This window comes from Eschrichtius robustus, chromosome 20 (genome assembly GCF_028021215.1).
Source record: "Eschrichtius robustus isolate mEscRob2 chromosome 20, mEscRob2.pri, whole genome shotgun sequence".
NCBI lineage: Eukaryota > Metazoa > Chordata > Mammalia > Artiodactyla > Eschrichtiidae > Eschrichtius > Eschrichtius robustus.
The window spans coordinates 24,437,237-24,461,117 of NC_090843.1; the positions used below are offsets into that span (position 1 = coordinate 24,437,237).

Consider the following 23,881-nt stretch of genomic DNA (forward strand, 5'->3'; position numbering starts at 1 on the left):
GGCTGGGGACTTGGAGATGGGCGGCCCCCGCCCTAGCCGAAGGTGGAGGGCCGAGGAGGGCCACCGTCGAGAGGTCACGGTCTCCAAGGGTGGGCCGCCGTGCTCTCAGCAGGGCGGCTGTGTCCTTGGCTTCCACATGGGTCTGAGAAAGAGAGGGCCTGGAACTTAGGGGCAATGGGCCACCTTGCTGGCCACTCAGCCAGCGACTAAAGCCCTGGCCAGGGTGTCCCTGCTGCCAGGAACAGCCTTCGGCAGGCACTTATTTTTATTTTTCTTATTTTGCTTATTATTCAGCAGGTACTTCTAACTTTGCATGCTCATTAATCTTTACAATCACACCTACAAAGACATTATTATTATTACCTCCGTTCGAAGATGGGGAGACTTTGAGAGAAAGATTAAACGACTTGTCCAAGATCACAGAGCTGGTGAATGCGGAACCAGGATTAACCCAGGCAGACATGCTCCACAGTCTTTGCTCTTAGTTAGGGACACGAAAGTGACCCCCCAGGAATGCCTACTTGTCTTGCTCCTACTTCACTACCTCTGTTTCTGCCTTAAGACCTATCCTTTCCAACTTCTCCATCCTCACTTTGCTCTCTTCTTATACTGTTAATTTTTGTAGCTTGATTCATTCAACACCAATTTCCTGGGGACTCCTCTGAGCCAGGCACTGTGGCAAGCATGGAGTACAAGCCTTGGCCCCCTTGTACAAGCCACACATCCCCTTGAGAGGGTACAGGCAGTCACAGGCCAGCATGGGGGTGTAGAGGAGCACAGGAGTACCCAAGCTAGGGAAATCCGGAGCGCCTTCCCAGAGGAGGAGATGGCTGAGCTGATCCGAGATTCGAAGCCAAGAGTGAGGAGGAGTGAGGCAGCAAGGCAAGGAAGGAGCATCTGGGGGAGGCTGCCTCCCAAAGAGGACCCATTGTACACACCAGAGCACTGAGGCCAGAGAGGGGTATGGCATGCCCACAGTCACACAGCATGTAGGTGGCAGAGCTGGGACTAATCCCTAGGTGTCCAGAATACGAATCCAATTCATTCGTCTGATTGCTTTATTGCCTCAGTCCCACCTTCTCAGCCAGAATGAAAACTCCCTGAGGGCAAGGGCAGCCTGGGCTCCCCAAACCCCCAAGGCCCTGGGCACGTGGTAGACCTCTGATCTCCCAGCTGAGGGAAGATTAGGGCCAGCCCACTGCCCTCCCCACAGCCTCAAGACCAGGCCATCCACTAAAAGCAAACCCAGGCCCAAGACAGAGAAAGGTTCTCCCAGGGCCCTACCAGAAACCAAAACACAAATCCTCCTGCCACCACCATTCCTCTGGTGTGGAGACACACACACACACACACACACACACACACACACACACACACACTCACTAGATGGACCTGGCCTCCACCGAAACCACCCCCCCAACACCAACATGGAGCTCTGCCCTAGGACTCAGCAGGAGTCAGAAGGAGCCTGTCGACCCCTGCCCCCCATCTCAACTCCCCCTCCAGCCAGCCCTGCTAACCTGGGCTCAGTTCAAAGCCTTGGCAGTTTTCATCAGGGCCCGCGTGCCTGGGAGAGCGTGGACCCAGAGGGTAGGACCTTGTGGGGGCACAGACGAGATGGAGAGTGCTGGCTGAAAGCGGGCTTACCTTCCCTCTGCTGCCTTTCTGTCCCGGCAGTGGCGGGCCTTCTGTGGGATGCCACAGCCAACACTTGTTTAACGCCTGCCCTCCCCATCATTAGTGACTCAGACCTGTCTTTACCTCCCCAGCCTGTGGGCTGGCGGGTGGCAAGAGTCAAGGTGAGAAATAATGGTGCCCTAGAGCCCACCGAGCGCAAGCCCCTCCCAGGACTGGCCACTGAAACCAGCAGAACCAGTCAGGCATCCTGACTCCAGCAGGAGCCCTACCAGGGCCGCCCTGGCCCTCCTGACGGGCCTGGCGTAGTGGAAGGGGGCCCTCAGTGTGGGCCCTGAGGCTCTGCTTGAACTTTCTCCTAGAAGCTGGAAACGGAGGAGGTTTCTCCACACGCCTCTGACTGAGCTGAGGGAAGGGGGGGGGGGGGGGGTCAGAGACACCGGGAGGCCCCGCCCCCACTGAAGTGTAAGGGGACAAGGTGGGGAGGAAGAGAGGGCAGGGTGAGGCCAAGGGAGCACCGAGGGGAGGGAGAAGGAGAGGAAGGAACACGGGAGGGGGTGGCCGGGAGAGCTGCCAGCGGTGTTACAAGCAAAGGGTTTTATCGAACACAATATGCCCAGAAATAAAAGGGAGTGAAACAGAAACCCAGCAGCCGATAAGGTGGCAGTGGCAGCAGCGGCAGCCGGGCAGCCGGGTATGGAATTACTGCAGTGACCTTGAGCCAGACCCTGTCAGCTGGAGGGAGGGACACTGAGAAGGCCAGGCCGAGAGGCCAATTCAGAGATGGGGAGAGGGTGGGGGAGGTGGGAGGCTCCAGGAGGGTACCGGCTGGGGAATGGGAGAAGGGCCAGCAGAGGGCGGGGCAGGCCCCGGGGGCAAGAGCATCAGCTCTCTCCTGTGTATGGGGTACCAAGAAGAACTTCACAAGGGACAGGAGCCTGCTCTTCTCAGGGCCCACAGCACTGGCGGATCTGTCAGGACTAAGGAAGCAGATGGCGTTCCCAGAGTGCGGATTCAGGGAGATGGGAGGAGCCCAGACATGCTGAGTCACGTGCATGCGTTTACCCCCCCCCCCCACGGGCCCGCACCCCTCTTACCCAGAGACTGTGTGCGCCCCCACGGGCCCGCACCCCTCTTACCCAGAGACTGTGTGCGCCCCCACGGGCCCGCACCCCTCTTACCCAGAGACTGTGTGCGCCCCCACGGGCCCGCACCCCTCTTACCCAGAGACTGTGTGCGCCCCCACGGGCCCGCACCCCTCTTACCCAGAGACTGTGTGCGCCCCCACGGGCCCGCACCCCTCTTACCCAGAGACTGTGTGCGCCCCCACGGGCCCGCACCCTTCTTACCCAGAGACTGTGTGTGCCCCATGGGCCCGCACCCCTCCCATCCTCTGCTAAGGCGGCTCTAGTGCCAGGCCCTTCCCCCCAATCAGGTCCAGCTTGGGCAGTGGGGGGAGTGGCAGTGCCCTAACTCTTGCTGCAGGAGGGACAAGAGGAGTGAGCCCTAGCTCTAAGCTTAAGTCAGCCCAAAGGTAGATGTGTCTTGGGGGCACTGGAGTTGGGTGGGGGCTGTCCTGAGGCTACAGGTGCAACAGGGGCTGAGGAGGAGTGCGCAGGAGTCTGTGCGGAATGCCACCAAAGATGCTAGTCCCAGGATGGGGAGCGAGCCCCAGGAGGCCCCGTTCTTGGGGGCTGTAGGGAGGGAGGGGCGGCAGGCAAGATGCCTCCAGGTTCCTCTGTGACCCTGCCCTCCTCGTCCTTCTCCCTGGGACCTGGAAGGGAGACTAAGCCCCAAGCATTTCATGCCAGGCACCACCGCTGATGATGGGAGCTTACCTCTGGTGCAGGCTCCCTTGGCCCCAGCCCCGGGACCACGAGCAGCCTCTGCAGTGACCCTCCAACCTGCGCAGCAGGGGGATGGCACAGCCTCGGGAGTACCCCCAGAGCCATCCACCACGGACCCTCGTCCTGGAGACCCACCCTCTCCCAGGAGGCACAGACCCCTCGGAAGGGCGGCTCAGGGTCCCCAGAATGGGCGGCTGCTCTGCCTCCTGACTGCTTGTCTTCTGGACGCCAGGCAGCACTCAGGAGGAAAGTTGCTCAGCTGGCCAGGCAGGTCTGCCTCAGCAGTAACAGGACACAGGAGGAAGTGCAGGGCATGTTAACCCCTTCCTGCTGGCCAGGCAGGCAGCACCTTCGGAGGTGGGAGGCCTGCCTGCTGGCTGTCCCCGGGAGGTGCAGATCTGGAGCCAGTGCTGGTGACCCACTCCCACTCTGCGGTGAGTTAACCCTTCCTCTGCCTCCTCAGGGGAAATGAAGGGTGGGGAGGGGAGGCTCCAACACCCACCCCACCCCTATATTCCTCCTCTGGGCCAAGACCACCATTCCCTGGGGTTGGCCCTTTGGTGGAGTACTGCCTTGTGTGGGTTTCCATCTGGTCCCCTTGGCAACTCTGAAGGGGGCATCAGGACTTCAGGCACAGCGCCCTCTCTGCGTCTCTGACACAGGATCAGATCGGAGTGCCCTGCTCTCTCCAAACCTCCTCCCGTGTCTCAACTGGAGGATGCTTGAGGCCCATGAGGTCCTTATCAGAAGCACCAAATGCAAAACCAACTGGGTAGGAGACTGTAGCCATTCTTCAGGTCTCCCCCTCTCCCTTCTGCTGCATCAGCATTTAAGGCCAATAAGCCCACCGTTAGCAAAGTTGTTCTTCAAACTCTGGGAGCCTGGGGCCCACTCTGCACAGGAAGCCTGGCCCAGAATGATTATTACTGACAGAGAAGAATTTATGGTGCTGAGCCTGAGCTGACAGCATGTTTCTTTGCAAGAGTCATCTCTCATCCACTTCATATTTCTCTGAGCAAGGGAGGGAGCAGAAAGTCCAGAGGCTGTTTTTAAGGTAGAAAAAATGGCTCAAAGAGGCCAGGTGGCTTGGCATGGGGAGGGGGATAAGCAGGCTAGAATCCAGAATAATCTCTGGCTGACGACAAAGGGATCTGGCCTTTAGGGTTTAAGGGTGTGGGAGCACGGTCCTCAGGGACTGGGACGAGGCCCTTGGGCCCAGTGGCAGTGTGAGGACCTCAGGGACCCAGGTCCCATGGTGTCTAGTTCTCCTCCTAGTCACATACTTTGTCATTCTTGGTGATGACACTTTGGGAACACCTGGCTCCAGGAAGATGACCCCAAAAGTGTGGGTCAACAAAGGCCAGAGGCAGGGCCTACGAGGGGTGATGCTCTCTGTCCTGTCACCTGATTCATTCCTTGTCCTACTACCAATTTGCTCTTCCACTCCGCATCCCACACATCACCTCCCCAGCTGTGTTTCTCTCTCCTCCTGTTGGATGGCTCCAGGAATGGGGAGGAGGGGAATCCAAGGGCAGGTGGGACATGGGAGGACCAGGAGCTGACTTCATCAAGATCTGACATTCAAGACATGGAGGCATAAGGGAAGTGGTAGGAACCTAAAGGTTCTTTATTGATTTGTTTGTTAAGCAGTTTCCCAGAAGGCAGCTCAGGCATGCAAGTCAGGTGCAGAGACGCAAAGGCTCCTTGACATTCTCTTTGGGGCTGAGCTCATCAGCCAGGACCAGCAGGTCGGTCACCAGGGCATCCAGCAGCCCATAGACCTGGAAGGATGGGATGAACATCACAGGCAAAGGTTCACTCTCTGGAAAGCACCTGCACAAGGGAGCAACCCCCATGCTGCGAGATGGATGGACACATCTACACAAGAGGGACAGCTGGAGAGGGGAGACAACTAAAGTTGTGTAGATAAAACTAAACTTTCTGTAGGACTTCTGTTTTTGCAAATAGATTTTTTTTTTTTTTTTTTTTTTTTTGCTGCATTGGGTCTTCGTTGCTGCACGTGGACTTTCCCTAGTTGCGGCAAGCAGGGGCTACTCTTCGTTGCAGTGCATGGGCTTCTCATTGCAGTGGCTTCTCTTGTTGCAGAGCACGGGCTCTAGGCGCACAGGCTTCAGTAGGTGCAGCACACGGGCTCAGTAGTTGCAGCACGCGGGCCCTAGAGCGTGCGGGCTTCAGTAGTTGCGGCACGTGGGCTCAGTAGTTGTGGCTCGCGGGCTCCAGAGTGCAGGCTCAGTAGTGTGGCACACGGGCTTAGTTGCTTCGCGTCATGTGGGATCTTCCCAGACCAGGGATCGAACCTGTGTCCCCTGCGTTAGCAGGTGGATTCTTAACCACTGTGCCACCAGGGAAGTCCCAGTTTTATTTTTTGAACCAGTCTGGGGTGGTAATCCTGCACTGCCCCTTGGACATATGGGGACATCAGAGCCTACAGTGGTTAAAGGGGCAATTCCAGGGAGGCCCAGGGAGCAGTGCCCATTTAGTCCCTTGGGGTGACCCAATTCTACCCTGGCCTCCTGGAGACCAACTTTCCTTCCAGTAAGATCACAGATCCACGTACTGAAATGTCTCCAAGACTGTACCCTGTGGTGGAGCTGGACCACACAAGCCTCAGCAAGTTGATTCTTAATTTCAAAGAGCCAAGCAAGAGACTACCCCACGGGTCCTCAGAGCCCTATGATTACTTTCTAGACCCCATGGAAATCCACAAATCTCAGTCATGTCACCAACAGCAAATGGAGCTTCTGATTAAATGTGATCTGAATGTTAGCGCAATGCACAATACAATCTCGGCTACCCAGCTGTCCACACCAGAGGAAGACAAAGCATTGCCGTTAGACTCCTTGACACATCAAACATGGCTTTGTGGATCTCCCCTCCAAAACCAACAACAATGACAAAGAACAGAACACAACACAAAGGTGAATCCCTAAGGACCTACTGCTTAAGAACACATTTTATAAAGTCTCTCCAGCGTTTCAAAACCCTTACACTTGCTGGAAATTCACTCTACAAGGTGCTCACCCAAGGAACACATCTGCCAAGACACACCTAACACAGAGAAGAAGTGGGAGCAGCAGAAAGGAAAAGGCTTCTGCTCTGTCCCCCCTAGAATCTATTTCAAAATGGCAGCCAGAGTGATCTTCTAAAGCATGAGTCAGACCATATCACTCCTCAATTCAAAACACTGTGTCCTCACAATGGCCTACAAAGCCCCACATGACCCGCTCCCTCTTGGTGGACCCTCTGCCCTTCTGTCCTCCTGGCCCACTCCCTCTTCTGCCCACAGCACTCTTCCTAGATGTCAACGTGGCCACACTTCACTTCCCTTCAACTCTCTGTTTGATGTCACCTTCCAATGAGGCCCACCTACCCCCACCCGGGGCTTCCCCATCCCCCAGCCCTGGTCTCTCTCTTTTTCCCATAGTGCTCATCACCTAACATACCAGAGGTGTTACTTATTCATGAGGTCTGTCTTGAACACTAGGATGCCCTTCACAAGGGCAGCTCTGCTTCCATCACAATGCAGTAGGCACTTATGGTTTGTGGGATAAACAGAATGAATGAGGGAGCCAGGGAGTGGAGGAAGGTATGCAGGGCAGGTGTGAGTGAGGGGAGGGCTGAGTGCCAGGCTCTTGCCCTCACCTCAGTATGCAGCCTCTGGGTGTATTTCTCCATGACCAGGGGATCTATGGGTTCCTGAGACAAGTTGATGCTGTCAGGGGCAGGGTCTTCCAAGGAAAGCCTGTCCCGACTTGTAGATTTCATCGGTTTCTTGTCATCCTTTGCTTTGTGCTTCTTGCTGTTTAAACGGTCCTGCTTGGAGAGACAGAGACATGCCCAGCCTTCAGTAGCTCCTGAGGGAGGTCCAGGACTTTCTCAAGAGCAGCTTAGTGGGGAGCAGGGGCATCACGCTGGAGTGACTGCCCACCTTCCGCAGCCCCTCCTATCCCTTCCCCAGCCCGCGTCCCCAGGCCCAGACGACGTGCTACCTGCCTCTTTCCCAGGTGGCAGCTTGGCTCCTTTTTTATCATCTTTGTCTTTGATTCCCAACTGCTTCTTTTCTTGAGATGGCCCTTTCCTGTCCTCCTTCCCCACTCTCCCGGAAGTCACCTTCACTTCTGTGACAGGAGGTGATTTTCGATCTGAGGGAGGTGAATGGAAGACAAATGGCCTGTGGCCTAGCTGCCCCCACAGGCAGGAACTGGGAGAGCAATGGGCCCGGGGCCAGCAGTGCTCTAGCTATTTGAGAGAATCCCCACAGACTGGGAGCAAGGCCCTGGTTCAGGTGCATGACCTGTGGAACAGGACTGTAGGGCAGGGGTGAGAGGCCCAGGCTCTAGTCCCAGCTCCACCATTTCCCCACGTGCGGGATGGCAAGTCATCTTGCCTCTCTGGGACTCCACCTGTAAAATGTGGGGACTGAACTAAGGTGATTGTTAAGGTTGTTTCTAGGTCCCAAATTCTGGCAGCAGATAAAAAGGTAGCAAGAGGCCTACCCCATGGACCAACCTAACGGAGGTTCCACCAGAAGCGTACAAATGGCTGAGGCGCCACTGCCGCCCGGGCAGAGGGACGGGAAGGACTACGCAGAGGTGTGGCTGCACCTGCACGGTGTCTGACCTTGCTCTTCTGGCGTGTGCAAGTAGATGGTCTCCTTCTCAGGCAGGCCCAGCAGAGCCCTCAGCCACAGGGAATGGCTCACCAGGCTGTCAATCACATCTCGCCACAGTTGCAAACTAGAGAGCAAGATATATTGGAGAAAAGCCATCGTCCCTCATTTGCCCTTGAACCTGTAGAGGCTTGGTCCTTCCCTTTCAAGACACTGGTGCCAGGAACTGCCACAGAAGCACCATGCCTCTGTCCAGCCAGCACCCTCACTGGCACCCATGCAAGTGCTGGGTTGGGGATCTGGCTTCCCTCGGGTGGTAGCCAAGAAAAAGTGGCCCAAGGATAAGGTTAGATCAGTCTTGAACTAACTCCATCTTGAAACCATGGCTAGAACTGGATCCAGTCCCAGTTGGACGGGCTAGACTTGCAAAAGATTTCCAGGACAAGGCTCCTGGGGATGTGTTCTGAGGGCCTTGCAAAAGACCCCCCAAGCCTATCCAAGCGAGTTGCAAGCAGGCGATGGGAAGACTGGCAACCAAGTGAGGCTTTTCATGGAATAGGTCCTCTTCTCACTGCCCTCTGCTATCTCCTCTGCTCTCAATGAGCATTCCTCTGCTCAGTGAGAAGGAACAAGGAAAGAAGGGGGAAAAGGTCTAGGCGCTTACTCTGCTGTGACTCCTCCCCAGAGGGCAGCTGGCATAGGGAGAGCAGCTGTAGGGGCTGCTGCGGCAGCTGCCAGGCCATAGAGTGTGTGCAGCACCTTTCAGCAACCTGATCTCAAAGAGAGCTCAGCCCCCTTGAGTCCTGGGACTGCTTGCCCAGAACCCCTGGCCTCATGCCGCAAAGGGGAAGGGATGGGAGCAGCTCTCCTGGTGGCGGTACCTACCACATCTGGTACAGGAAGTCGGACTGCAACGGCCGCGGTTCCTGGCACAGCTCCAGGGCCGCTTTGTTCAGCCTGATTAGGGCACCTTCTCTCTGGTTCTCCTCAGGGAGTGCCATCACTACCTGGCCGGTCAGAGGTACCATGGGCAACCGTTCTGCCCAGGACACCAGGGGCTCCTGTGTCCTCTACTAACAGCTGTGGTGTGGTAAGGGCAGGTGGCCAGGAGGGGACGCAGCCATGGAGAGTCTGTCTGGGTGCCTTCTGTGGGAGCCTGGGCCCTCCCTCAGAAATCTGTACCCATGAACCCCCTTCCAAGGTTTGCCAGGGTCAGAGAAGGAGCCCCTCCTGCACCACAGTGGCCTAGGCACCCAAGATAAAGAGAGATGACCAAGAGATTGCTTTCTCCGGGCCCTCAGAAGGTTGTTTCTCTGCCCCTGGGGGTGGGAGGGGCTGCTGGGGCAGCTCAGGCCAGAAGCACCGGCACCTGGCTATGCCTGGGCCCTTCTCCACCAACACCCCCAAGGGCTGGGGAGGCACCTTTCTGAAGTCCTCCAGGCAGAGGTTCCACTCCGGTGGGGGAAGGCCGTCCAGCTCCCGGGAGCTCCTGACACTCTCCAGGTCTGGGCTCCCCTCCACCAGGATCTCCTCCATGATGCTCTTCCGCTGAGAACCCGGACCACTCTTCTGGGACCCAACAGGATCTCGGGAGTCCCTGAGGGCCTCACTCTCCTGCCGGGGCGGTCGGGGGTCCAACGCTGGGCTCTTAAGGTGCGCAGAAGACTCGACCTTCATCGAGGCCTCCTCCCAATAGGCTGATGGGGCCGCAGCAGCCTGGGCCCTGGGACTGAGGTGCTCCTCCTCGCCCGGCCTGGCCTCCTCAGCCTTGGGGGGCAGGATGGTGTACTGGCACCACAGTCTGTGCAGGTTTTGCACCACTTGGTGCTGGTAATGCAGCTGCAGCAGAGGCAAGGGAAGACACGTGATGGGGAGGCTGCAACATGGGAGACCCAGAGCCCGAGCCAGCCTGCTCCAGCTTCCCGTTCCCTCGAGAGCGCCGATGGAGGAGGCAAGAGGAGGCTGGCAGGAGCTGCTGGGCCCAGAGGGGCTCCCCACTTCCCTTTCAACCTAAGCATCTCCAACGTAAAGCTTTTTATACATTTGGGCTTCCAAGGAAGATTGAGTTTGAATTAAGACGTTTTTGAAGCTCTGTTATCACCAAGCATCCACTTACACTAGCTAAGTTATCTTGGGCAAATGACTTAAGCTCCCTGGAGCTCAGTTTCCCCCATATAAAATGAGGATATAAATAGTACCCATCTCACAGGACTGCTGTGGAGAAACTGAGTTACTCATGGGAGATGCTAAGAACAGGTCCTGGCACATCAAAGGGTTTGCTATTACTTTCTCCCAGGGCACGCACGAGGGGCAGGGGCCAGCGCTGGGCCTGTACCCGAGGATTCCTATGGTGGAACAAGTCCTCCTCGGTGAGATAGGCGTCCACAGGTGACTGTGCACGCTCCGGGGTCAGGATCCCCCTCAGCAGCTCCTGTAGCATGCTCTCCACGATGGTGACTGCCTCGTGGGAAGCCAGCTTGTTCTGAGGAAGGGAAGGTGGCATAAGCCGCAGCTCAGGCTTTCAAAACCCATGTTACATCCTTGGGGCCGCACGGTTTGGGCCCTGTTGAGAATGTGGCTTGGCCACATGGTCAGTGTCACAGAAATAGTAGAGGGGCATCTTGTGAGAAAGGCTGGTCCTATAGTCAGCAAGGAAAGCAGACATTACGTTTGTCAAAATCACCTTTGTTCACCAAGGGTTGAGCCCCAGCTGAAGCAGCTGGCTTGTGTCTGGGGGCCACGATGAATAAAAAAGCACAGCTTTCTCCAGAATCCCACAAAGCACAGCACCAGATGGCCAGGCTATGAGATGGACGGACTGGGGCCGGCAGATTCCCAGTTCCCACCTCATACTCACTCCTGGGTGCCGGCCCCACTAGTTAAATTGTTCTCTCTGGTTTTGCCTGGTTTTGAGGTCATGCCAGCTAAATGCAATTCCACTGGATAGTACCAGACAACAGTGAACAGATACAGTACCGGTGCAGAGGGTCATTCGTTGTGTTTGTACTCAGATAAGTACTTCCATGCAGTCTGCATCTTAAGGCCCAGTCTCATTTCTTTCTAATGCAGTGGGGCCGAGCATGGTGAAGCTCAAAGCCTCCCCTTCTCTTGCCTGCCCACCCATCTTTTATATCACAAAGCCCCGAGCAGCGTGTTTTGAGCAAGAGTGTGTTTTTGAAAAATTCAGCTCTCGGGCTGGGAGAGACAAGATCCCTGCAGGCAGTGCCAGGAAGAACACCAGGTTAACCTACCTAGTGTCCACAGGGGCCAAGATCCCGGGTCCCTTACCTCCAATAACTTCCTCTCATCCCTAAAAATGTCCTGGGTCAGGGAGACTGCATGGAGATTGACCTGCAGGAGAGCACCTCCTAATAGGGTGGGGTGGGTTCCAAACTCCCAACACTCCCTGAAGATCCCAGCATTCAAAGACTTAAAGAAGAAGGCGAAGTTTCTGGTTTCTCCAGGCAGAATCACACCTGAGAGGGACAGAGAAAGAGGTTTTCACCAAGTAGGAGCCACTGAGCCCCAAGCCTGCATGTATAAAGCTAACTAAGCCCTGGTTAGGGTGACCAACTGTCCCAGCTTGCGCAGGACTGAGGGCTTTCTTGGGGTGTGGGACTTTCATTGCTAAAACTGGGAACGTCCCAGGCAAGAGGGGCAGGTGGTCGTCCCAGCCTCAGGCCTGTGCGTATGGGTAACTGAACATCTAGAATGCTTCTGCTCCCCGCTGTGTTCTGCTTCCCCCAGGTGGCTCACTCCCCTGTGTTCTCAAGCGTTCCACCGTTCCCCCAGCTGCCAGGAACAGTTAGGAGACAACACACTTCCCAGGATGGGCGGGACAGGCGGGAAGAGGGGCTCACACTTGCAGGAGCTGGGCATTAGCTAGACTTTGGCTGCAGGAGGGGTGAGTGGGGCAGATTCTCCCAGGTACCTTCCCGATTGTTGAAGTAAAACTGCTGCATCCTATTCCTCTTCAGGTCTTGGAAAGAGTCCAGCTGGGACCTCCGCCGCCAGTCATACCAAATGGCCACCGTGCCATTATTGACCACGGTCAGTTCTGAAGATGCTTTCTCCCCTTCTAGAGTTTCAAAGGTCAAGCGGACAGCAATTCCAACGTGTCTCTGGGGAGAGAAGAGGCATGAGAGATAGCTCTGTGGGAGGTCCTGGCCTAGGGTGACCAACTCAGCCTGGTTTGCCGGGACTTTTCCGGGTTTGGCACTGGAAGTCTCCTGGGCCTGGCCACTCTCAAACAGATAGGTATCATACCCCAAAAGTGGCTGTCCCTGCCGTCAGCAGTAAGGAGAGGAGATAAAACAGATTTTTAAAAACATTTCTGCTCCTTAGCATCTGAAGAATATTTTAGAACCTTCTTAAAGCCATACCTGTCTGAGAAGGTCTGCTTATTTACATGTTTGGGACTAGGTACAAACTGGGTGGCTTGTGACACTCTCTTTTCAGCCTTGTGACTTTATTCTGGCTCAAGTTAGCATTGCTGTTACCATTTTCAGACATATACTGAAAGCATGACCAGATAAAAAGTCAAATAGGAGACCGTGCAGGCTCCTTGTGACTGCCACAGTCACCCTGGGACTGCCCCACGAGGGAGGCCCTTCCAGCAGGTGGGTGAGGGTGAAGGCAGTTTTACCTTGTCCTCTGGGTTACTGCCTCGGAGCCAGCAAGCTGGCTTCCCACAGAACAGCAGAGAAGGGCCAAGAATAGGCATAGGGACCACATCAGGGTAATTGCCCAATACGTCTCTGTAAGAAAAAGCAATGACTTATTTTCCCTGAGTCTGCCACAGTCTTGCCACATGGAGCCCACGGAAATGGCTGCCAGAAAATCTGGAGATGTGCCCGGCTCTGCCCTCCAGTGGAGCATCATTGGCTCCATCCTGCTCCGTTCCCGTAGTGGGAGGTTCTTGGACATAAAGAGGCTCTTCACGCAGAGCCACTCAGCACTGGGAGAGTCTGGAGGGGCCCCATTTATGAGCAAAGGAATGTCTAGGAAATCTCCACTAGGAGTTGGTTGCTGGAAGAGAACAGATGGCAATAGTAAAGCGAGCACAGGTGTTCCTTCGAATGGGCTAGAGGAGGGGGTGACAGCCACTAGCGAGAGGCTGGGATGGAGGCACCCTGATTTCAGGGAGGGAGGCTTGCCCTACAATACTTGAAGGTGCTGGGAAAGCCACACTCCCCAGCCGCTCTCCCTAGGGCCCCGGCCCAACTCACAAGTGCACTGTGTCTTCAGAGGAGCTTTCCTGGCTCCTTTCAAACACTGAATAGTCTTCCACCGTAACAGTGGAGAAAGGCCGCCCTTTGCCCACCACCTCCAGGCCATCAATATCCTCAGAGAGACAGAGAAAGGAAAGGTTAGCTGACTGAAGACAGGCACCACCCTGAGGGGCCTCAGACTAGGCACAGACTACCAACCTGCTGGCTAAAATCCAGCTCTGCCATGATGCTCTGCAGTTCCTTGCGTCGGTAGGTCAGAAACAGACTCCGATCCCAGGTGTAGCGGTACCAAGCATCCTTCTGGGCTGGCAATCCTAGAACAGGGTCCAAGGACCCTCAGCACAGGCTGCTGCCACGCCCCCTTCCCCAACCACTTTCAAGGGCTCTGAGAGTGCCCATTCCAGCACCGTTTCTGAAAGAGCTGAAAACACAGCTTCCCTGTGAACTGGGCTCCCCTCCTCCTGGTCCCACACCTACTGCCTCAGCAGCCCTGCACAGGACTCCTGCAAAATTAGCTTCCAAACCATCAAATCTTTGGATTATAATAAAAGTAACAATAGCAGCTACCTTTTATTGAGTGTTTAAACCAGAACCTCTTAATACACATCATGTCTCATTTAACCCTCTCACAACCCCATGAGTATTTTACAGATAGGGAAACTGAGGACCAGAGAGGTTAAATAACTCGCTGGTGTTCACAATCTCAACACAGCTGGGATCTGAACCCAGACAGTCTGGCAGCCTTTAAAGCAGTGCTGCCCGTTAGAAATATGATGCACACCACAAATGCAAGCCATGTGTATGCAATTTAAAATTTTCCAGATGCCACGTCTAAAAAGGTAAAAAAAAAAACAGATGGAATTAATTTTAATAATATAGTTTAACCCAATATATTAAAAATCTTATCTCAACACGTAATCAATACAAAAATTATTAATAAAATCTATTTTTTCGAACTGATCTTCGAAACCCCGTGCAATGCTTACACTTACAGCACATCTCAGTTCAGACCGGCCACTTTGCAAGTGCTCAGCAGCCACGGTGGCTCAGCTGCAGTAAGGACAGCACCGCCCTAGAGCCCAGGCTTCTGCCTGCTCCTCCCACCACGGCTACCGCGGTCTTACTGAAGAGAGGATTGAACCTCCACACCAGAGCCGTGATCTTTGACCCCTAGCCAGTCACATTTACAGCCCGCTCCTTACCCATCTCCACCTGGATGGAGCAGGGCTTCCCGATGTGAGTGATTGGTTCCACGAGGCCACGCTGAGTTTTTGTCTTCGTCATTACCAGACCCATCATTTCATCTCCCAAGTATTCCAGTCGACTCCAGAACCCAGTGGTCAATTCACAGCCCTGGTGATGGAGGACAGATGAGTCAGACCACCTGAGTGCCTTGGAGAGAGGCTGGCGGGGAGCCTGGGAAGACAAGAGCTCCACAGACTACAGATGCTCCCTCTGGGGGATTCGCACTGCCTTGCCTGAGAGCAGGAGAGAAGCACCCACTTTCTTATTTTCAGGCTGCCCTGTTGTACATTTACCTGGCTCCAGCCAGGGCGGGTTGTTCCAGGTATTGACATACCAGAATACAACATGGCACCCTGGGGCGACTGAAAGCTGGAGCCTCAGCTTTTAGGAGACAACGCTAAGACAAAGACTATTCTAATAACTTAGTGCCTGTGGTATCTTTCTCCTCAAACTGACTAACAGTGACCACCACAGGCCGAATTACTTACCTGGCCAGTCCCTGAACGATCAGTAATAGGACCAATAATAGAATTTAGTAAAGACCTTGAGGGCTTAACAATGCTCTGCACTGGATAGATTTTTTTTTTGTCCCCAGCTGTCCAGACCCCTCCCACAGGGTACCTGGGAATGCTGTCCTTACCTTCCCATCAGGCCGTGTTGGCAGTGTACGGTCAAGGAGCTCCCGTTCCTCCTGGATCTTTCTGTAGGTCTCCCCCGTGTGCATCAGCAGCTCGCCGACTGGCTTCTTCAGCCGTTCTAGCAAGAGAGCCAAGAATGCAGTCCCGCCACCAAATCAGAACAGGGGCCCGCGCTCTCTGCACCGATCAGCTCCAGTCACTGGGCTGATTTCACGACCCACTAAGAGCAAGAAGCACTTGGGAGTACTCAGCACAAACGTGATCAGCCTGAATCCAGGTTCTGGAGGTGGAGGGAGAGAAAAAACACAGCAGCAGAGCCTTGATGCCATATGAGGCCAGGCAGGAGCCCTGTCCGCTCTGCTCACCACTGAGGGTTTCCTGCTGCTTCTTCCGAAGGGCTATGTTGCGCTGCCAGTTTTTCAGAAAGTTGTGCTGAAGAGGTGGGGCCCAGGGAGGATGTGCCTTCTCTTCTTCTGGGGCTTCCTGCTTCGGCTCTTCTTTAGCTGAGATGAGGGTCATCAGACAGGGTGGGGTGTGTATCAGCTCAGCCAGCTGAAAAGAGCAACGTGAGTGTGGAGGGCAGGGGAAGGCGTTGAACCGGGGCAGAGCAGACTTCTCCAGGCCTAAATCCCTGCTGTCCTCCCGCTCTGCTGAGTCCCTCCTTTCCAGGACCCCAAGGTAGCAAGTGACAGAAAGCAAATCGCAGAACAAGGGGGGCTTGGAAGCTGCTGTCAGTCCCCTCTCGCCTAGAATGGGAACGCTTGTTCTAAGATTGTGGTCAACGTCCTTTAATGTGTCTGTCCTCCTTACAGCTGGTCTTGACACCCTCACCTGCTGCATGACTGAGCCATTTTTATTGGACCCCAGGCCTCTTAGCACCTGACCAATCAGAGATTCTTTGCCTGGAACCAGAGAATTAACGAAACTGAAAGACAGACAGACTCTCCATGTGGCCCTGGAAGCTGTGGGGAACCACCTTCCTCCACCATGTGGACTGAGGAGGAGAGCAGGCCAGTCTTTCGAGAAGGGGAGATAAAGCCGGGGCGCAGAGGAGCAGAGGGCAGTGAGGGAGCGTGGGCTCAGTCTGACGGGAGCCAGACGCACTCTCGCCTTTGGGTTCCTCAAGGCACTTCTGTCTCCTTATAGTGAATTCCTGACTTCAGCTGAAGCTAGCCTATGTTGGCTGCATCATTTTGGGGGGAAGGGTCACTTATCACCTCAGATTCTGGGGCCCAGAGCCTGGACTCTCTCTGTAACTCCAGTCCTGCTGGACTCTGCCAGGTGGTAAGACCGCAATGACATCAGTGACTTCTCTCCCCCAGGCGACTCTGTACAAACGAACCTGGGTGTTCCCTCGAGCAACTGCAATTCTCTTAAAGTCCTGGAGACTCCCCAAGATGTGGTGGGGCAGGATCTGGTCACTGCCATGGAGGATGTCACCCGGCCCTGGGGGTAAAAAGAAGAGGGGGGAAGGTAAGCTATAGCCAGCTGGTATAAACGATTCAAGAGGCTACTCTCTGATGAGGACCTGGCATTCTCTCCAGGATGACCCATGAATTCAGATGCCAGGGCCAAGGCTGGCCATACCAGAGTAGTCCAGGGGCTTCGTGGCTGCATCTGGAGTAGCAGGATGTGCTACTAAGTGGCAGACCTTCTTCCGATGATCCTTGGGTTTGAGTTTACGGATGATAAGTTTCTGGGTAATTACAGGTTTATCTTCTGTTTCAATAAGGCGAGGAATATGTTGCTAAAAAGAAATAAAACAAGGAGATTGATTCCACGTGAGATCAGCAGGAGGAAAAACACCACCCTTCTCCTCTGTCCTAATTCTTGGTGGAATTCCTGAAGGCGGATAAATCTGTTTCTCTAGATCTCTAGATCTGTCCATACGTTCTGTCGAGGAAATGCCTGTGTAACAGCTATGAGGCTTAGCAACATCCTGGAAAAAAAAAAACAAAACATCTCATGCCTCCAGATAGTTCAGGTGAGAAGTGGCTGACCCTCCCGGGGAAAGCAGGGGGTTATCCACATCTGTAACTTTGCTTCTTAAACTCATTTTCCCTTATGTGAAATGGGGATGGCAGCACTTGCCCCTATGGGAAGCAAATTACTTCATTCTCTCTTCCCTGTGGTTCTATATGAATCTTAGAAATATTAAACAAACAACATGGTAAATTCCTTTAAATGCAAAAGTGAACAGATTTATGTTTGATGGATTTTTCCATGGAATTAGACACTCTCTCTGAGTAGGGAGGCAGTGGACATGGTTGAAGTTCTAGACAGCCCAGGTGGCAAGGAGAAGTTCCTGCAGGAAGGGATCCCTGGACTTCATCCTTACCTTCCTCAAGTCTTCCTTCTTAATGGCTAAGGCAAGAATGTCATCTCCTTTTAGGACATTGCTAACAGGTTCAGGTTCTTCCTGAATGGGGGGTGTGGGCTGTTCAGGTACCTTTGCCCGCTTCTTTTCTGAAGAGGAACAGAAAGTTCAAGTGCTTAAAAATAGATATATATTAGACTTCATGGTGGGGGTGTAAAGCTAGCCACCTGGATGGACAGCAGAGGCTGCCAAGGTGGCCTGGGCAGCACTTTGCTGGGGTGACAGGAGTTCTCTCTTGTAGGTCCCCCCCGCCACCACAGTGACCGAGGCTTCTGTAGCTGGAACTGAGAACAGAAGACGTTCCATTCCAGGCTGTGCTACTTATAAGCTGGACAACCTTGGGTACATCACTTAACCTCTCTTGGTCTCAGTCCTCTCTTTTGTAAAAAGAGGAAGCTGGACTAAACCAGTGGTTCCCAAATATTAGTCAGGTGTCTGCCTCAGAATCTCCTGGGGGTCTTACAAGTACAGCTTCCTGGCTCCTGTGCTTTTAAAACTCCCTAGGTGGCTCTGATGCACAGTGCTTTGGGACAACTGGATGAGATGCTTTCTTAGCCTCTGATCCATTCTTCTGGGTGAAGGCATTGAGTTTCCTAAGACACTGATGAAAATTCAGATGCTCTGGGGAAACCAGAACGTTTACCACTGACCATTTACTTCACATTCTTCATTTAACAAATACTGTTTAAGCATCTTCTACATGTCAGGCACCGTGCTAGGTTTTGAGGATACAAGGCAAAGTCTTAGGCTTCAAAGAGCACATGCCCATGGGAGACAAGACTGTCAAACAGACTGAAGTAGGGTGACTATGGGAGCATCCAGGGGACCCCAGTCTGGTGTGTGGGGTGGTCAGGGAGGGCTTCCTAAGGAGGTAATTAGACTGAGAGCTGAAGGATGAAGAGAGACAACGGAAAGAGAATGGAGAACAGGAACTCCAAAGGGCATAGCATGAAGAGGCCTAGAGGCAAGAGAGAATGGAGCACCTGCCTGGAACTCAAAGCATGTGTTTTTAAATAGCTGGAGGGCAGCGAGGTGGGAGGTAGGAAGCAGCGTCTGGAGAGAAAAGTAGGAGCCATATCACTAAGAGCTTAGTGAGCCGTGTAAAGGACTTCAGTTTTTAGCCTGTGGACCATGACATGGCAAAGAACGGATTCGGGGGTGCAAGACTGAGCACAAGATTATTTAGGAGTCTACTGCGGTGGTGAGGTGGCTGGCGGAAGTAGCTCATGGGCCTGGAGGAAAGTGGAGCCATCTGAGCCTGTATCTTCCATGCGCCATGCCAGAGCACGGTACGGAGAACGCATGGGGCGGAAGCAAGCTTCTTCCCAACGAGGACACATTCCCTGCCTTCCTTCCACAGAGGTGGGTTAACAGTTTCAAATGCATCTCGTTTCTCTGGCCGGTATCCTCCTGTCTGCTGCCCTCTGGTTCAGAAAGCTTAGATATAAGGCCCTACACAAAATAATCAAGAGAAAACCTAAGCACTGTCTTTAATGACTTTAAAACACAACTTGGTTTTGTCCACTGTTTCTCACAGTATTCTAATTTTTAAGAAGCAATATCATTAAAACATCAACACAGGTGTTTCAGTTACCAAAATCAAACTATTTTTTAGAAAATGCCCACATACTCAGTGGCAAAAAAAAACCCCAAGCCAGAATCATTCTAAACATAACTCTAGGGACTTCCCTGGTGGCGCAGTGGTTAAGAATCTGCCTGCCAATGCACGGGACACAGGTTCGAGCCCTGGTCTGGGAAGATCCTACATGCGGCGGAGCAACTAAGCCCGTGTGCCACAACTACCGAGCCTGCAGTCTAGAGCCCGCGAGCCACAGCTAGAGCCCGTGTGCCACAACTACTGAAGCGCGCGCACCTAGAGCCCGTGCTCCGCAACAAGAGAAGCCACCGCAATGAGAAGCCCACGCACCACAAGGAAGAGTAGCCCCTGCTCGCCGCAACTAGAAAAAGCCCGCGCGCAGCAACAAAGACCCAACGCAGCCATAAATAAATAAATAAATAAAATTTAAAAATAAAATAAAATAAACATAACTCTAAATTTCGCTATCGGCCAGAGTCTACCTCATCAGCAGTGGGGTCAGCGGAAACTCAGGAGCATCTACCAGTCAAGCCACATGGCCCTGTGCACACAAACACACATGGGGCCGAATGGCTTGACGGCGAGTTCTGGTCCCATCCCCACCATGTGTGGAGATGCAGACTTAGGTTTTGATCTCTACTTCCCCTCTCCCTTCTACACAGTCACCAAAGTTGGTGGTAGCCCAAGAGAGAATTGGTACTAGTTGAAGGTTCCCTTTTATAGATATTTTGGTATTATTTATATTCTCCAGGAGATTTGCTTCCTCTGTCCATCACCCTGGCTGGCTCTACATCTTCTCAAGGGATTAAGCATCTCCAGATATATGCTTTTTACTGATGGGTGTAATACACATAATTACCATGTGTAAATTTATAAACCTTCAACATTGCTGAAGACTTCTGAAATAGTCAGTGAAACTCTGGTCTGAGGTTTTTCTAAGATGGTTACCTTCAATGTAGTGCAATACATGTTCTGCTACTGTATAGTCAGGGAATGGTGTGTTCTAGTTAATATCATAGAAAGGATATATACATTTTAAACTTCATTTCACCCTAGAGAATGTGAATATTTACCAAGTACCTTCTAGGTACTATAGATTACAGAGAAAATGGTATAAAAGGTTAAGATATGGCTCCTTCTCTTGAGGAACTGAAAGATGCAGCAGACACTAACACACACCAATCATAACCTAAGAGCCTAAGTTAGTGGCACAGACAATAGCTTTGGTTACACATCAAAGAAGGAACAGATGGATGTAGATTATAAAGTTAGGGCTCTAAGGAAAGTTTCAGAAGAGCAGCTGCAGTGGTCAGAGGCAGCTTCACCAGTTAAGTTAGACCTTGAAGGACCAGAAGGCCTCGCGTAGGCAGAATAGCAAACAGAGGTGTTCCAGGTGAGATCACAATCAGAGCAAAGGTGGAGGCAGGGCTGAGCATGGCATATGTGAGGCATGGTGACACAGAAGGCCTGTAGAGGAGGTGGGGGTGGTAGTGGGGATGAGAGGAAAACCAGGGCCTCATGGCTTTGTAAACTAAGTCTGAAGCATCTGATCTTCCTCCGTCGGCAAGAAGGAGGTTTGGTTCAGAAGAGTGAGTTGATGAAAGCAGCATTTCAGAGTGACTCATCCTATGAGTGTAAGCCAGGTGGACAGGAGGGGCAGGGACAAGTTGGGGAGGCCAGGCAGGAAGGATGATCCTGTGGGGGTCATTTCAGGGCCTGTGGGTGGTTTCCACAGGTCAGAGTATGTCTCACTACTGAACCTGTAGAGGGCCAGCTATTTCCAGTTCTTTGGTCTGGAAACCCAAGCTGAGTGGGGTTCCTGGTGAGCCACACAGCTGGCACTTCGCCCTTGTCCTGACAGCTGTGAGGGGGTCAGAGACCAGCCCCCTTGCATGGGGCAGTCAGATGACACCTCTGCTGGAGCTAGCCCAGGCAGCTGGAAGCAAGGTGCTCAGGTAGGGTGGGAAGGACAGAGTTGGGAGACAGGGAGGGGTGAGCTACGGAGGGAGAAGAAACCTGGACTCTATTTTTTCTGCTTCTCGTTTCATCTAAATGTTATTCTTTATTAGTGTTGATTAAGGTCTTCAGGAAATTCTGACCTCACAGTTGCACTGGGGGAACCAAGGGAGGGGCTGTCCCTACCAGGGCTGAGCTTTAATTGATGGTGGAGAAGGATCTGGTACTGCTGGGAGTCTTCCCAGTTTCTTAGCAACAACAGCAGGGAGAAACCTAGGAGTCAAAGGTCTCAGGTCCCTAAACAGGTTTAAAGTCACAATATTTGCTTGCCTTTTTGCTATAATTCAGAGTTCTTGGAGAAACACAGCGAAAGATTACAGTTGTTGATTAACTTTATTATATTGGGGGGGGGGGGGAGGAAGTATTGCCTACTACATTAGAGGCTTCCCCCAAGATATTTAGGAGGAAAAAGGTACCTTGCATGCTTCTTTCTTTCCTCACCTTAATGCATGTTCTTAAATGAAGGACTATTTATTTATTTATTTTTAAATTATTATGTTTCTGATTTTATTTTTTTTAATTTTTAAAAAATGTTTACTGAAGTATAGTTGATTTACAACGTTGTGTTAGTTTCAGGTGTACAACACAGTGATTCAGCTATACACACACATATATATATATAATTTATTCTTTTTCAGATTCTTTTTCCTTATAGTTTATTACAAAATACTGAGTATAGTTCCCCGTGCTATACAGTACATTCAAGGGCTATTTAACAAACTAAATTTCCTCTTATTAAAAATAAATATGCAATGAAAAAAATCTTTCCTTGATTTGTTTACAGCAGAAAGTTCAAATCTGATAAGATCCCCGGAAACTAGGTAAGCAGGAGGCAGTACCTAGGAAAGCCCTTGACTGCCCTTGGGAAAGAAGACCAGCTATTTTTCTCTCTTTCTTTCTTAACTGTTAAAAATTATATCATGAAAGAGCATCTCAATGTTGCCTACATTGGACTTTTATACTATGAAGAAGCATTAAGTAAAGGCATTCTTTCCAGGCCTCCCAGGGAACCCTACTGTCTCCAGGCCTGCCCCCTCCTCACACTGAGCTCGCACCACAATCTGAGGCTGGGTCTCCCCAAGGCCTGCAACGGCATGCCGACTTTCTGACCTAGCATGTAAAGCCAGTTTGTGGTCTGGTCCCTGATCACCTGTGCAGTCCCCTCTGGCTCCTTTCCCCCTTCTCCACACTCACCACCTCTGCCCTGGCCATCAATGTCACAGTTCCATGCCTCAGCTGATGCCGCTCCCTAGGCCTGGAGAAGCAAATCGCTTCTTTTTTTTTTTTTTTTTTTGACTAGCCATAAATGTCATCTTCTTCAGAAAACTATCCCCTCTAACTCTACCATCCAAGGCTTGGATCAGGTGCTCTGATCCCCCTTAATACCTATGGGCTCCTATATCACAGCCTTTATACTTGATCGGTTTCTCCTCCTCCGTTTCCTGAGGTCTGGGGTCCCACAGTTACCACCGATAGCGTTGTTGCCCAGCACAGTGCCCACACACAGGTATAGGGCACGCCTTGTCCCGTACCCCATTCCCGCGTGATCTTTACCTCCATCCTGGTGTCACCCCCATCCTCCGGGCCCCGTGTCGTGAATCCCAAGAACCCCTGCCCCTGTCTGGCTTTCCTGAGCTCCCAAGGCAGCCAGCGCCAACCTTTCACGCTCTCTGGGGCCTCCAAGAATCTGTTTGTAGGTATTCTAAGGCGGGACTCCTTCTTTAGAGACTTCATGGTGCCGCCCCGGCTGTGAGCGTGGCCCTGCGCCGCCGGGACCCGGAAAAACCGGGCTGTGCGGCAGCTCCCGCGACCCTGCGCGCGCGCGCCCGCCCGCCAGAGGCCGCCCGGGCGTCCATAGCAACCAGCGCCCCGAGCGGGGGCGCGCACCCACCGAACAACTTGGGCGGAGACTGCTTGGAAACCACCTTTTTCATCTTGCCGCGCCCACCCGCCAGCCGCCAGCCGCCAGCCGCTCTTCTGGCGCTGACCCTGAGAACGCCCCAGACACGGGTGACGTCACAGGAGGCGCCGGCGGGCGCCGACACGTCAGTAGCCAGGCGGGCGGGGCGGAGCCAGGCGGGGGAGAGTCGACTGGGGGGTGGGGGAGAGAAACGGAGGAAGCAAGTAGGGGCTCCGTGACCCTCTCGGCCGTTTCCCGGTGCCCCCGACTCCGCACCACGGCCTGCAGCCCGGATCCCGCTGTCCCTCGGCCCCTCCGCACAGCCACCACGGGATCGAGCCTTTCACGCGGTGCGGAAAACCCCTGATTCCTCCCATGGACTTCAGTTGCCCGGTGGCCCCTGCTTGTCCCCTACACGGGCCGGGTGACCTCCCCGCCCACCAGTTCCCAGGCGAGCCAAGCTTTTACCCCGACTTGGGGACTTGGGGCCTTCTCACACTGTTTCAGTCCTTGGAGATGCCGCCCTTGACCCCCAATTCAAAGTAGCCTTCTTGGGCTTCCCTGGTGGCGCAGTGGTTAAGAATCCGCCCGCCAATGCAGGGCACACGGGTTCGAGCCCTGGTCCGGGAAGATCCCACATGCTGCGGAGCAACTAAGCCCGTGAGCCACAACTACTGAGCCCATGTGCCACAGCTAGTGAAGCCCACGCGCTTAGAGCCTGTGCTCTGCAGTAAGAGAAGCCACTGCAATGAGAAGCCCGCGCAC

The 23,881-nt window shown here is 53.3% G+C and overlaps 1 protein-coding gene across 3 annotated transcripts; it reads right to left on the reverse strand.

Moving 5' to 3' along the window:
* Positions 1 to 5,083: 5,083 nt before the first annotated feature.
* On the reverse strand, positions 5,084 to 22,982 carry MYCBPAP (MYCBP associated protein). Of its 3 annotated transcripts, none has more exons than XM_068531197.1 (19): positions 22,875 to 22,982; positions 17,565 to 17,692; positions 16,814 to 16,973; positions 16,569 to 16,672; positions 15,592 to 15,778; positions 15,229 to 15,344; positions 14,546 to 14,696; positions 13,542 to 13,657; positions 13,341 to 13,456; positions 12,758 to 12,869; positions 12,044 to 12,233; positions 11,401 to 11,588; positions 10,448 to 10,594; positions 9,535 to 9,951; positions 8,998 to 9,119; positions 8,124 to 8,239; positions 7,497 to 7,645; positions 7,146 to 7,316; positions 5,084 to 5,263 (listed from the first exon to the last, which is right to left on the reverse strand). In XM_068531197.1, exons 1-19 carry the CDS (start codon positions 22,948 to 22,950, stop codon positions 5,162 to 5,164), a joined length of 2,868 nt encoding a protein of 955 aa, XP_068387298.1. In that variant the 5' UTR covers positions 22,951 to 22,982; the 3' UTR covers positions 5,084 to 5,161. The 3 variants fall into 3 exon arrangements, with proteins under 3 accessions (XP_068387298.1, XP_068387297.1, XP_068387296.1); XM_068531196.1 differs by having other exon boundaries at positions 10,418 to 10,594; XM_068531195.1 differs by lacking the exon at positions 5,084 to 5,263 and having other exon boundaries at positions 5,816 to 7,316.
* Positions 22,983 to 23,881: the final 899 nt, after the last annotated feature.

Bases quoted from the DNA above. Each gene is read 5' to 3' on its own strand.
- MYCBPAP (XM_068531195.1), bottom strand. From the start codon at position 22,950: ATGAAGTCTCTAAAGAAGGAGTCCCGCCTTAGAATACCTACAAACAGA. The intron at 15,345-15,591 runs GTGAGCAGAGCG...CTCTCTTGCTAG, and splicing joins GCAGCAGGAAACCCTCAGTG to AACGGCTGAAGAAGCCAGTC. The intron at 14,697-15,228 runs GTAAGGACAGCA...CTCCATCACCAG, and splicing joins CAACACGGCCTGATGGGAAG to GGCTGTGAATTGACCACTGG.